The 14,214-nt window shown below is 43.7% G+C and overlaps 2 protein-coding genes across 2 annotated transcripts in view; one reads left to right on the forward strand and one right to left on the reverse strand.

Annotated features, from left to right (window-relative positions):
* LOC123771645 (progestin and adipoQ receptor family member 3) overlaps positions 1-5,233 on the reverse strand; it is a 44,889-nt gene extending 39,656 nt beyond the window's left edge. The window contains exon 1 of the mRNA XM_069313229.1: positions 5,079-5,233. The gene's annotated coding sequence lies outside the window, so the exon portion shown is untranslated. The remainder of the gene's footprint in view (positions 1-5,078) is intronic.
* Positions 1,510-14,214, forward strand: part of unc-119 (unc-119 lipid binding chaperone) — a 143,523-nt gene continuing 130,818 nt past the window's right edge. The window contains exon 1 of the mRNA XM_069313230.1: positions 1,510-1,715. Coding sequence (XP_069169331.1) covers positions 1,628-1,715 — 88 coding nt within the window. The 5' untranslated portion in view covers positions 1,510-1,627. The remainder of the gene's footprint in view (positions 1,716-14,214) is intronic.

The following is a 14,214-nucleotide window of genomic DNA, read 5'->3' on the forward strand; positions in this document are numbered from 1 at the left end:
GTATGTACTAGCTCCACCTATAAGTCAACCAATCTTTGTAAAAATTTCTTGTATGTATGTACCTTACCTAAATAAACATTTATTATTATTTATTTATTTATTTATTATTATTATTATAGTTTATTTAGCTAAGCAAGTAACAATCTTGTGAAGCTAGTTACATAATTTGCTTTATTACACACATACGCATATATACATACATGTAAACACACATTTACCTTTGAAAATACATACAGACAATTACATATACATATATAATAGTCTTTTTATATCGCAAGTAATTCAAGAAGAGGCCCACAACAGTCTCTATACAAAGACTTTATATCTATGGTAAGTCAGTTACACAGTTATTAGTCTTGCTCCATAACCACTCAACTGGGCGGGACCTTCGACAAGCCACCGGCTTCCTGTCCTAGTCGAGGCCAATCAACTGAAAGCACTAGTCAGGGGCCACTGACTAGTGTCAGTGGCCCCTCAGGTAAACTCAGGTAAATTAATTTGTAATAATTTGTTTTCTCTGAAGAATATATGAATAATTTTCTTTGACACATTTATGATATACTATACTAATTTATATTTGAGTTTCTACATGAGATTTTTTCTTGCAAAAAAGGTTTAGATTTATAAAAGTACTTTGCTTTATATATAAATGAACATCAGAGTGCAGTGAACTAAACTGTTAAGGATGTATATAAGAATATATGTTGATGATAACGTTAAAAGGAATATATAATTTTTAATACTTTAATACTACTGAATACTTAATTTTTAATACTTTGCTAACGAATCAGACATCTTTCCACGTAATATATATACTGTACTGTCTTTAAACTGTAAACTAAAAAGAAAAATTGTTAACAATTCCAGAAAATTTATAATAAATTAATTAAGCTGTCTTGTATCCGATAGATATACTTACTTATTTAATAGAATTAACTACTGTATATAATTATTATTATTATAATTAGTTCATATATAATAATGCCATCATTACTAACAATATTCCCTAAATAAACCTAGTTTTGACATTAATTATGCCAATTTGTGATATTTTCTTAGTCAAGACACACGACTGAGGGAAGATTGTCGACAACATTTTAATAAAGTACGATATAGGTTTTCGAGGATGAGAAGCAGTGGCTCACAGGAGCGCACACGATTGCGTTCTGCCTCGCACACGCTGCTATAACTCGTTCATTACTTCCTCGATAGTGACTCGGCCCTTTCGCACGATAGAGAATGCGCGAGCGAAAGTTGAGCGCGAGAGAGAGAGACGGCAAACAGGCACCCTAGTTTTCGCCGAGTATAAGCACCGGAAGGTATTGATCCCGAACGTCGACTGTGTCGGTAGATGGCGCGCGCGAACGACGACTCCGGTCAGATAGAGCTTCTGATCCCGTACCGGGAGCCGCAACTTAGCATTAGCGGCTCAGTCGCGCCATTGGATGCCGCTCGAGCGATGCCCAAAGGTTTTCAACCCCGGTGCGTGCATGGGGATAGTCTGAGTTTGACAGGTGTTTGGTCCTCTGTAAATACCTCACTCAGTTATCCATCTCCGCTGGTTTGGACGTGAGGGTAGTGAGGGCGTTCCCGTCGTAACTGTCAGTTTGACGGGGGTTACAGTACTATGAGTGTATTAACTGCTGATGTGACGAAAAAGAAGGGAGTGATGAGGACGGCCAAGTCAAGAAAGGATGTAGCCAACTACGACACACGTAAGTCCAGTAAATATATACAAGACTAGTTCTCAGCATAGCCTATCCTGAAAAGCCACATTGCTTTTCTATTTCGTGTTAAGCTTTCAAATCCCAAGCTTTAATAAGCTTATGATGCCAATCAATGGTGGTGTATTTGTTAATTATTGATATATCCAGTTTTCAGTTGATTGCTGCTACAAAATACTGCAGCTGGGAACTTGTACTCGGCAATAGATCAAGCAAGGAACTTGTCCTGTGGGGTTAGGATATGTTATATCTGTGTGGCAGTCATTGTGAAATGAAAACTTTGACATCCATTTCCGGGTGTTGAGAAGTGGCAGCGCCTGGTACACGGGGGAGACCATGAGTCTGAGGTCTTTTATTGAACCATTTGGAGTGTGGTATTGGGTGCCATTGGTATAGATCCTTCACCAAATAGGAGTGTCAGTGGCTGCACACACACACACACACACACACACACACACACACACACACACACACACACACACACACACACACACACACACACACACACTCACTACATACACACAGTGTGTATGTAGTGGGGCCGGTGGCTGAGCGGACAGCACGCTGGACGCGTGATCCTGTGGTCCCGGGTTCGATCCCGGGCGCCGGCGAGAAACAATGGGCGGACTTTCTTTCACCCTATGCCCATGTTACCTAGCAGTATATAGGTACCTGGGAGTTAGTCAGCTGTCACGGGCTGCTTCCTGGTGTGTGTGTGTGTGTGTGTGTGTGTGTGTGTGTGTGTGTGTGTGTGTGTGTGTGTGTGTGTGTGTGTGTGTGAGGTGTGGTGTGGAGAGAAAAAAATAGTAGTTAGTAACAGTTGATAGACAGTTGAGAGGCGGGCTGAAAGAGCAGAGCTCAACCCCCGCAAGCACATCTAGGTGAATACACACACACACGCTGAGTGGATGACAAATGGAATGCATTAGGAAGTGATGTGGTGGAGGCTGACTCCATACAGAGTTTCAAGTGCAGATATGATAGAGCCCAGTAGGCTCAGGATTCTGTACACCAGTTGATTGACGGTTGAGAGGCGGGACCAAAGAGCCAAAGCTCAACCCCCCGCAAGCATAACTAGACGAGTACTCACACTTACACTCTTTACACCAACCACTTGGGCTGGACGGTACAGCGACGGTCTCGCTTCAGGCAGGTCGGTGTTCAATCCCCGACCGTCCAAGTAGTTGGGCACCATTCCTTCCCCCCGTCCCGTCCCAATTCCTTATCCCTTCCAAGTGCTATATAGTCGTAATAGGGTGGCGCTTCCCCCCTTCCCCTAATAATTCACTTCATATTCATCTACTCATCCATACCTACCTGAGCACCTACTTCCTGGCATCTACTGACACACCCACCTCCTGATTGGCTGTACACCAGCACATTCATCCCCACACACCCAGTAATGAAACTAGGCGGTGGGAACAGGAGGCCAGACACAGGATACAGAATGGGAGATGACGTCCTCCATGAAACGGTCAGAAAGATCTAGGAGTTGATATCACGTCAAACCTGTCTCATGAAGCCCACATCATAAGAATAACATCAGCGGCGTATGCAAGGCTGGCTAACATCCAAACAGCCTTCAGGTACCTATGTAAGGAATCTTTCAGGACCTTGTATACCACATATGTAAGACCAATCCTGGAGTATGCGGCCCCAGCATGGAGCCCGTACTTTGTCAAGCACAAGACGAAGATGGAAAAAGTTCAGAGATATACCACTAGGCTAGTCCCAGAACTAAGAGGCATGAGTTACTAGGAAAGGCTGCGTGAAATGTACCTCACGTCGCTGGAAGACAGGAGAGCTCGGGGAGACATGATCACTACCTACAAAATTCTCAGAGGAATTGACGGTAAATAATGATACTATTTAACACGGGTGGTACGCGAACAAGGGGACACAGGTGGAAACTGAGTACCCACATGAGCCACAGGGACGTTAGAAAGAACTTTTTCAGTGTCAAGAGTAGTTAACAGATGGAATGCATTAGGTAGTGATGTGGTGGTCATCGTAAGCTTTTAAGGGTTGACAGATGTTAATCTTCTTGTTTGTGGAGCTGTTCACTTGAGCCAGTTAAGCAAGTCCCAGCTGTGTCTGGGTACAAGTGACAGGATGAACAACCCAGCGGGTTTTCTTTTTTTTGGGTAGTGTTGTACATGCTGCTATGGCGGTGTGTCCACTCACAGGATGAGTGGCGCTGCCCAATAAACTCGCCCCTCGGGGCAAAATTTAAATACAAAAAAAAAATGTGGTAGTCATCTTGAGATTATCTTGAGATGATTTCGGGGCTTAGCGTCCCCGCGGCCCGGTCCTCGACTAGGCCAACTTTTTTGTTACACATCAAGTTCAAGTTCAAGTATGTTTATTGAAACAAGAAATAAATACATTTCAAAGGGATAGAGTAGCTTAGGCTATTTCTACCCCCCCCCTAGTTTGTTACACTTCCCCAGGAAGCAGCCCGTAGCAGCTGTCTAACTCCCAGGTACCTATTTACTGCTAGATGAACAGGTGCATCGGGGTGAAAGAAACTCTGCCTATGTGTTTCCGCCTCCGCTGGGGATCGAACCCGGAACTTTAGGACTACAAATCCCGAGCGCTGTTCACTCAGCCGTCTGACCCAGTTCAAGTGGAGGCACACTCTATACACAGTTTCAAATGTAGATATGATAACATTTGTCTCAGGACAAATGAGTTAAGAGATTCCTGAGCCTATAACAAGAGGCTCAGGAATCTGTACACCAGTTGACTGACTGTTGAGAGGCGGGACCAAATGTAACAACACTACACATATAAACTAAAAAAAAAAATAATTTGTAACACCACTGTCATTGTATCCTGTAATGTATTGTAATCATTGTATCCTCCAAAGGATACCTGATCAACCAGGCTGTGACTCATACGTCAGGCTGCGAGCAGCCGCGTCTAACAGCCTGGTTGATCAGTCCAGCAACCAGGAGGCCTGGTCGACGACCGGGCCGCGGGGACACTAAGCCCCGGAAGCACCTCAAGGTAACCACCATATAGCCCCGGAACCAAAGGTATCCAACAAGGAAATGCTACCCAGGATTAATTACGCTGCCACCATCTGCCTTATCCATTTACTATATCAGGCAACGAGGCAAGAAACATTGCTTGACTTGGTAAATACTCTTTCTTTAACTGTCAATATTTATGGGACGGTTGTTAGCCAATTATATCAGAAGGTACGGGGATTCAACAATTGATACAGATGGGAAGTTTAGCATGAGTTTATTGAGAACAAATTATGCTATTCACCACTATAAAATCCTACTTTAACACTGGCAATTGTTACGGGATCCAGACATGGAAAACGTATCAAAGATCACACATTACCTTAAATAAGACCACTCTCTGCCTCTCAGTCGGGTGGATTCACTCTGTCTCCTGAGGCTCGCCTGCAGCCTCACTGACCTGCAGCCTCACTGACCTGCAGTCTCACTGACCTGCAGTCTCACTGACCTGCAGTCTCACTGACCTGCAGTCTCACTGACCTGCAGCCTCACTGACCTACAGCCTCACTGACCTGCAGCCTCACTGACCTGCAGCCTCACTGACCTGCAGCCTCACTGACCTGCAGCCTCACTGACCTGCAGCCTCACTGACCTGCAGCCTCACTGACCTGCAGCCTCACTGACCTGCAGCCTCACTGACCTGCAGCCTCACTGACCTGCAGCCTCACTGACCTGCAGCCTCACTGACCTGCAGCCTCACTGACCTGCAGCCTCACTGACCTGCAGCCTCACTGACCTGCAGCCTCACTGACCTGCAGTCTCACTGACCTGCAGCCTCACTGACCTGCAGCCTCACTGACCTGCAGCCTCACTGACCTGCAGCCTCACTGACCTGCAGCCTCACTGACCTGCAGCCTCACTGACCTGCAGCCTCACTGACCTGCAGCCTCACTGACCTGCAGCCTCACTGACCTGCAGCCTCACTGACCTGCAGCCTCACTGACCTGCAGCCTCACTGACCTGCAGCCTCACTGACCTGCAGCCTCACTGACCTGCAGCCTCACTGACCTGCAGCCTCACTGACCTGCAGCCTCACTGACCTGCAGCCTCACTGACCTGCAGCCTCACTGACCTGCAGTCTCACTGACCTGCAGCCTCACTGACCTGCAGCCTCTCCAGCACTCTCCCTCCTAACTATCATACAGGGGGTATATATACAACTGAATCAGAAGGGGGGGTGTTTTACACTGTTGTGGGAACGTCTGGTGTGGACCTGTTCTCAGCTGACTCAGCCAACTCGGGAAAAGTGTGTTTTGCACACCTTAATGGTTGGTCAGCACATTAGGGCGTCAGCTTTCCATGATGTACAAAAAAGCAATCAAGCTGCACCGTTAAGTTGTTTGTCAAAACAGGAACAAGCTGACTAGGGGGGAGCCAGATGATATTTCAATTAACTCTAGCTGAATCTGAGGTCCCAGGCTGATCTTACCAGGACGTTCCCATGGCGAGTCATGGGTGCACTCTCCCAGCGTTACACAAAGAGCCAGAGCTCAACCCCCGCAAGCACAACTAGGTGGGTACTAACACCTCCCCTCCCACTCACCTATGTTTACTAAGCTATCCAGGTTATAAAGTAAACAGGATAACAATAATTACGATAGAATCACAAATCAGTATACAATGTTAAAATTGGTATTTAAATAATAATAATATTAATAATCATAATAAATGTAAGGCAGTGAGAGTCTGAGAGGGCACCAGGAGACCGGGATGCCAGTTCACAATGAGGGAAAGGGCAGAATATATATATATATATATATATATATATATATATATATATATATATATATATATATACATATATATATATATATATATATATATATATATATATATATATATATATATATATATATATATATATATATATATCGTACCTAGTAGCCAGAACGCACTTCTCGGCCTACTATGCAAGGCCCGATTTGCCTAATAAGCCAAGTTTTCCTGAATTAATATATTTTCTCTAATTTTTTTCTTATGAAATGATAAAGCTACCCATTTCATTATGTATGAGGTCAATTTTTTTTATTGGAGTTAAAATTAACGTAGATATATGACCGAACCTAACGTAACCTAACCTATCTTTATAGGTTAGGTTAGGTAGCCGAAAAAGTTAGGTTAGGTTAGGTTATGTAGGTTAGGTAGTTGAAAAACAATTAATTCATGAAAACTTGGCTTATTAGGCAAATCGGGCCTTGCATAGTAGGCCGAGAAGTGCGTTCTGGCTACTAGGTACGACATATATATATATATATATATATATATATATATATATATATATATATATATATATATATATATATATATATATATATAACTGAAAACTCACACCCCAGAAGTGACTCGAACCCATACTGCCAGGAGCAACGCAACTGGTATGTACAGGGACGCCTTAATCCGCTTGACCATCACGACCAGACTTAAGGAAGTGATAGCCGAGGCTATTTGACCCACTTCCCCGCTGGCACTCGGATGGTAATCTTGGGCATAGCATTTTATCAAATCACCTCATTTTTTTGGGGCAACACGTGAGGAACACAAATGCGAACAAGCCTGAATGGTCCCCAGGACAATATGCAACTGAAAACTCACACCCCAGAAGTGACTCGAACCCATACTACCAGGAGCAACGCAACTGGTATGTACAGGGACGCCTTAATCCGCTTGACCATCACGACCAGACATAAGGAAGTGATAGCCGAGGCTATTTGACCCACTTCCCCGCTGGCACTCGGATGGTAATCTTGGGCATAGCATTTTATCAAATCACCTCATTTTTTTGGGGCAACACGTGAGGAACACAAATGCGAACAAGCCTGAATGGTCCCCAGGACAATATGCAACTGAAAACTCGCACCCCAGAAGTGACTCGAACCCATACTGCCAGGAGCAACGCAACTGGTATGTACAGGGACGCCTTAATCCGCTTGACCATCACGACCAGACATAAGGAAGTGATAGCCGAGGCTATTTGACCCACTTCCCCGCTGGCACTCGGATGGTAATCTTGGGCATAGCATTTTATCAAATCACCTCATTTTTTTGGGGCAACACGTGAGGAACACAAATGCGAACAAGCCTGAATGGTCCCCAGGACAATATGCAACTGAAAACTCACACCCCAGAAGTGACTCGAACCCATACTGCCAGGAGCAACGCAACTGGTATGTACAGGGACGCCTTAATCCGCTTGACCATCACGACCAACATAAGGAAGTGATAGCCGAGGCTATTTGACCCACTTCCCCGCTGGCACTCGGATGGTAATCTTGGGCATAGCATTTTATCAAATCACCTCATTTTTTGGGGGCAACACGTGAGGAACACAAATGCGAACAAGCCTGAATGGTCCCCAGGACAATATGCACCTGAAAACTTACACCCCAGAAGTGACTCGAACCCATACTGCCAGGAGCAACGCAACTGGTATGTACAGGGACGCCTTAATCCGCTTGACCCAAAAAACTTATCACTTAATTGTGTTGCCCCAAAAAAATGAGGTGATTTGATAAAATGCTATGCCCAAGATTACCATCCGAGTGCCAGCGGGGAAGTGGGTCAAATAGCCTCGGCTATCACTTCCTTATGTCTGGTCGTGATGGTCAAGCGGATTAAGGCGTCCCTGTACATACCAGTTGCGTTGCTTCTGGCAGTATGGGTTCGAGTCACTTCTGGGGTGTGAGTTTTCAGTTGCATATTGTCCTGGGGACCATTCAGGCTTGTTCGCATTTGTGTTCCTCACGTGTTGCCCCCAAAAAATGAGGTGATTTGATAAAATGCTATGCCCAAGATTACCATCCGAGTGCCAGCGGGGAAGTGGGTCAAATAGCCTCGGCTATCACTTCCTTATGTCTGGTCGTGATGGTCAAGCGGATTATGGCGTCCCTGTACATACCAGTTGCGTTGCTCCTGGCAGTATGGGTTCGAGTCACTTCTGGGGTGTGAGTTTTCAGTTGCATATTGTCCTGGGGACCATTCAGGCTTGTTCGCATTTGTGTTCCTCACGTGTTGCCCCCAAAAAATGAGGTGATTTGATAAAATGCTATGCCCAAGATTACCATCCGAGTGCCAGCGGGGAAGTGGGTCAAATAGCCTCGGCTATCACTTCCTTATGTCTGGTCGTGATGGTCAAGCGGATTAAGGCGTCCCTGTACATACCAGTTGCGTTGCTCCTGGCAGTATGGGTTCGAGTCACTTCTGGGGTGTGAGTTTTCAGTTGCATATTGTCCTGGGGACCATGCAGGCTTGTTCGCATATATTTATATATATATATATATATATATATATATATATATATATATATATATATATATATATATATATATATATATATATATATTGGAAGCAGTCGTTCGTTTAGACACGTGTTATTAGATACCAACGAAAGGGTTATCAATAATTCTTGCTGGAATCTTCTCAACATTCCTGGTGTTCTTCACGTGGGAAGGATGTTGAAAAATGTAATCTTCAAAGTTCATTTTATGCATTTAATTGTCCTGATGCACGTTGCTAAAAGATGTGTTTCACTAAAACACACTTTAGCATCTTCGGAACCAGAGGGAAAGTGAATATAAATGAGCAGAGGCAGAGAGATAAGATGGCAGGATTACTGGGTAATCCTTCTTACGGGCTCACCATAGCCCGTGCTACATGGACACTTCGTTCTGAGTAGCTAAATCTAAAACAACAACAACATGGGGTAATCCTGCCTTGTCATTGGTCGGTTGAGGCAGTAGGTAAGGAGCAAACTGGAAGTTACTGTCTTGGTCTTATAGATGATAAGACGTACTTGAGTGTAAACTGGCTGTTATAATTAGACGAAAGTGCTTGATATAAAGTGCTTTGGCAATGTCTAACCTTCTACTGTTGCTTTGTCAATTACTTCAGTGTTGCTGGACTGACTACCTCTGCTGTTTATTTGGCTGTGTGAAGAAATTATGATATCTTTAATGGAGTCGTCTTACTTGTGCATTGTCAAATGACTTGAAAGTAATAATATTTTCTTGCCTGTATATTGAGATCGTTGGTGTTGGCAGTTCCCAAGTGGGCATGTAAACATTTCATATCTTTCAAGGTATTCTGTTTGGTGTCGGGAGAGTTCTTCCTGAGCAGGTCGCTGGTGTTCTTATTCTTGCAGTGTAAGAGTTATTTTAGTTTAGTTCATTTATTATGCACCCCATACCCATCCTGTGGGCGGTAGTGGAAAGGGTTACAGAGGCACATAATGGGCTCAGGGACTGAACCCCACAATTCATTTAGCTAAGCAAGTTACAATCTTGATGAGCTAGTTACAAAATTCAATATAAGTCCTCACATCAACAATGGGTTCGTTGATGTGACGACTTATATTGAATTTTGTAAGATGAACCGTAGCTTCTATTCGTTGTTGGACGGGGCTACGTGTCTGTCGAATGCTTCCTTCAGAACACTGTCATCTTGTCTTGTAATGTTGTGTAGGTGGGACAGGCTCTCGAGTTGACCTTTTCATCAGTGGTCGCATGGTAATTCATCTCTTTTGATAATCTCTTCCACCTAACTATTAGATGATGCATTATTGACAAGGGCCAGCATCTAATGAGTGCCTTGTCAACCTGCTTTCAACAGTTATGTGAAAGTGCATAGTTGACTTGCGTAATGAGTACTGAGTAGTAATGAGTGACACGCCACTCATTACTAACATTCCTCAGCCTGTCCTCTTTAGGTTTCCCAACGTCAAGAAAGTGTCGTACTAAAGTGACATCTCCTATCTTATCAGAGGACCCAAAACAGAAAACGGGAGAGTATGTTAATTTTGCGAGCTGCTACCATTTTCTAATATGACGATTGTTGGCCTCGGGTAAAGTATGCGTCAAAAGGCTGAACGCTCTATTAAGAGGACGAATTTAAGAGGCTTGCATTCCTATGTTAGGTCCCTTGGTACAGATTGTGAAAGTCGCCATTTCTTAGTTATATTCAAGAAAGGTAATTTGCCTTCCTTCTCCATCTCGTAAGTAAAGAAATGAACGAAATTTCGTTCGAAAGTGTCCTAAAACAGTCTATCAGTTACCTTCGAGAATGTCATCAACATACCTACAGCAGATACATTTGAAGTCCAGTCATCTAAGAATATCTCTGATAATAATATGGATGTGTGTAGAAATTGTGACAAAAGAGTTATGAAAGAGATGTCATTCTGAATATATATTGAGAGTGTTGAGACTGACAGTCCCCAAGTGGGTATGTGTGTAGAAATAATGTGAACTCTAATAGAACCTTGTTATTTGTGCATTGTCAGACGACTTGAATAAGATATTATCGTCTTACCTATATATAGAGAGCATTGGGGCTGATAGTCCCCAAGTGGGTGTGTGAAGTATTAGACAACATTCATCTGTTTAAAGACATTTCGTTTGTTACGGGGTTAATGCTCTTGTAGTAAATGTTTAGCTCTACCTTCTGTTTAGTGTTGAGTTAATGGTAGTGAGACATACACATATTGATGTAAGGGCAGAGTGAGACAGAGCCAGAGCTTGATAGGAGATATAGATAAGATGAATCTTTCCTAGGCTGGGAATTTATCTTTAGGTATTTATCCATGGGATTAACTTAAACCAAAAAGAGGGGAGAGAGAGAGAGAGAGAGAGAGAGAGAGAGAGAGAGAGAGAGAGAGAGAGAGAGAGAGAGAGAGAGACACACACACAACACCCAGACCACATTCTGCACTATAGAGTGTCCGGGACGTGACATGTCACCACTAAAATTGTACCCACTGCCTAAAAGGCTCTCCATTAGCATCGGATGCTGAGTAAACTTAAAACCTTTAATAGTTTAAATCTATATCTATAATATCCCGTGTTGGGATTATAACTACCTGATAGATCCTGGTGGTGCGAGAGGTCTCCCTTTGCCGGGGCCGGGAGCCCTGAGGTCAGCCGCTGACCTCTCATAGGTCACCCACAAATCAAATAAAAAACTTTAGTTATACACGATAATACGTTTTACTTGGGAAAGTTTAGATCAAAACACAGCCCATTATTTACACATGTATTTCACACCACAGTAACAGGTAGAGAGCCGGTCGGACGAGCGGACAGCACGCTGGACTTGTGATCCTGTGGTCCTGGGTTCGATCCCAGGCGCCGGCGAGAAACAATGGGGAGAGTTTCTTTCACTCTATGCCCCTGTTACCTAGCAGTAAAATAGGTACCTGGGTGTTAGTCAGCTGTCACGAGCTGCTTCCTGGGGGTGGAGGCCTGGTCGAGGACCGGGCCGCGGGGACACTAAAAGCCCCGAAATCATCTCAAGATAACCTCAAGATAGACATTTGTCATTGTCAGAATCAGAAACGTTATTTACCACAAGTTGCACGAATCATTTCAGTGGTGGCTGGGCTGAACAATTGTTTAGGAATGTAAATAATACAAAAAATACATTTTAGGCATTTACATATTTGCACATCCTCAACATGCCACATCAACACGTTCTGGGACTATCCCGGCTCAACACTCCCTGGGACACACAGCTGATATGGCATCGATCTGACGTCAGGTGGACTGGAAATACCTGCCAGTAATCCATCTCTGACGTTAGTTCATTAATTATGCCAGATATAGAGGAGCGAGTCTCCCTCTTCTCCCTGCCGGGTTGGGTTATCTTCTTCTGTTGACGTTATCTTCGTCATGACGTTATGACGTTACGACGTTGGGTTATCTTCTTCTGTTGCAACTCCATCACAATTACCATTCTTAAGTTGCATTTAATGACAATTAACTTTATGTTTTTTGGAAAAGTAGAAGTGGCAAGTGATACATGAATGTAACGAAAAAGAGTTGATTGAGCTTACAGGCTACCTTACCTTGAGGTTACCTTGAGGTGTTTTCGGGGCTTAGCGTCCCCGCGGCCCGGTCGTCGACCAGGCCTCCTGGTTGTTGGACTGATCAACCAGCCTTCCTGGCTAGATGATTCCATTGAAGATAAAGTTAAAGTTTTTGTTTGTGAATTATTTCCTCCCACGGGGTGGATGTGGACACCAGGTAGAAAGAAGACTGAAGTGAGTGCGGGGGGGGGGGATGGATATCTAAGATACAGCTAGAACATTTCCTTCATCCACAGTTAAGCTTACCGAGGTCATCATTTTATAGTTCACATCTGTACAAGCTTAGACATTTGACCAAGTATCAAGATGACTGAATTCGCTAATGATATTTGTTCTGATCTTCAGGTCTCGAATTGCATCAGGAAAAATGACAAATGGGCACAAAATACTTTACTGGAATATCTCCGCCTAGTAATTTTAGATTGGGATCTCGATAAGACGAGTCACAAGAGTTAAGGTCTACCACACCACATTTTGCAGGATTGAACTTTATTATTATTAACATCTTTATTGACAAAATTAATTACAAGTTTGCCTAATCTGTGGATTTCGATTAAGTCTTATTAAAGTGAGGATAATGCTGGTATTCACTGTCACGCAGGACAGAGGGTCATACACAAGACAATAGGTCTAAACTGTAGGCGGAAGTACATATATATATCATGGTTACAATCAATTGAACGTTACATTGTATTTCGCAACGTATTTTCCATATATTTCTATCAAATTTTCCACACCCTCTTTGGTCTGTGTGAGTAGACAGCATAACAGAAAACATTAACATTAATACTTCCTATTCGACAGCCAGCTCTCCTGGCTCTTAATCCCTTTAACAATGGATCAAGATAGAAAACATAAGTGGATTAAGAACAGCTTCTTGTTTTACCCCATTTTTTTTAGGGAGAAATTTTCAGTATGTGAGTTTACAGTTTACTGTATGTGAGACCTTCCACTCCCATCCCATGATAGAAAGGTAAAGTTAATGTTAAATTCATCACTGAAAGCATGTAAATCACTGAAAAATCACCGAGAGCATCACTGAAAATTATGTAAATTTCCTGCGTCCCTAAAAGCACTCAGCAAATTTAAGTATGATTCTTGTCGAGAAAAAATGGGTGTTCAAGTCGCACACCGCCATGAGGTGATGGTGACACCACCATGAGGTGATGGTGACACCACCATGAGGTGATGGTGACACCACCATGAGGTGATGGTGACACCACCATGAGGTGATGGTGACACCACCATGAGGTGATGGTGACACCACCATGAGGTGATGGTGACACCACCATGAGGTGATGGTGACACCACCATGAGGTGATGGTGACACCACCATGAGGTGATGGTGACACCACCATGAGGTGATGGTGACACCACCATGAGGTGATGGTGACACCACCATGAGGTGATGGTGACACCACCATGAGGTGATGGTGACACCATCATGAGGTGATGGTGACACCACCATGAGATTAGCCAGTTGTAATATCTCAGCAAGCAGATCTTCACAGCTGCTGCTGCTGCTGGTGAAACAATACATACAAATGATCAGACACTCCCGAGCACCATTAGAGACGCGTACAGCGGTACTGCGCCCGAATGT

Source organism: Procambarus clarkii, chromosome 75, assembly GCF_040958095.1.
Source record: "Procambarus clarkii isolate CNS0578487 chromosome 75, FALCON_Pclarkii_2.0, whole genome shotgun sequence".
In the NCBI taxonomy this organism is placed as follows: Eukaryota; Metazoa; Arthropoda; class Malacostraca; order Decapoda; family Cambaridae; genus Procambarus; species Procambarus clarkii.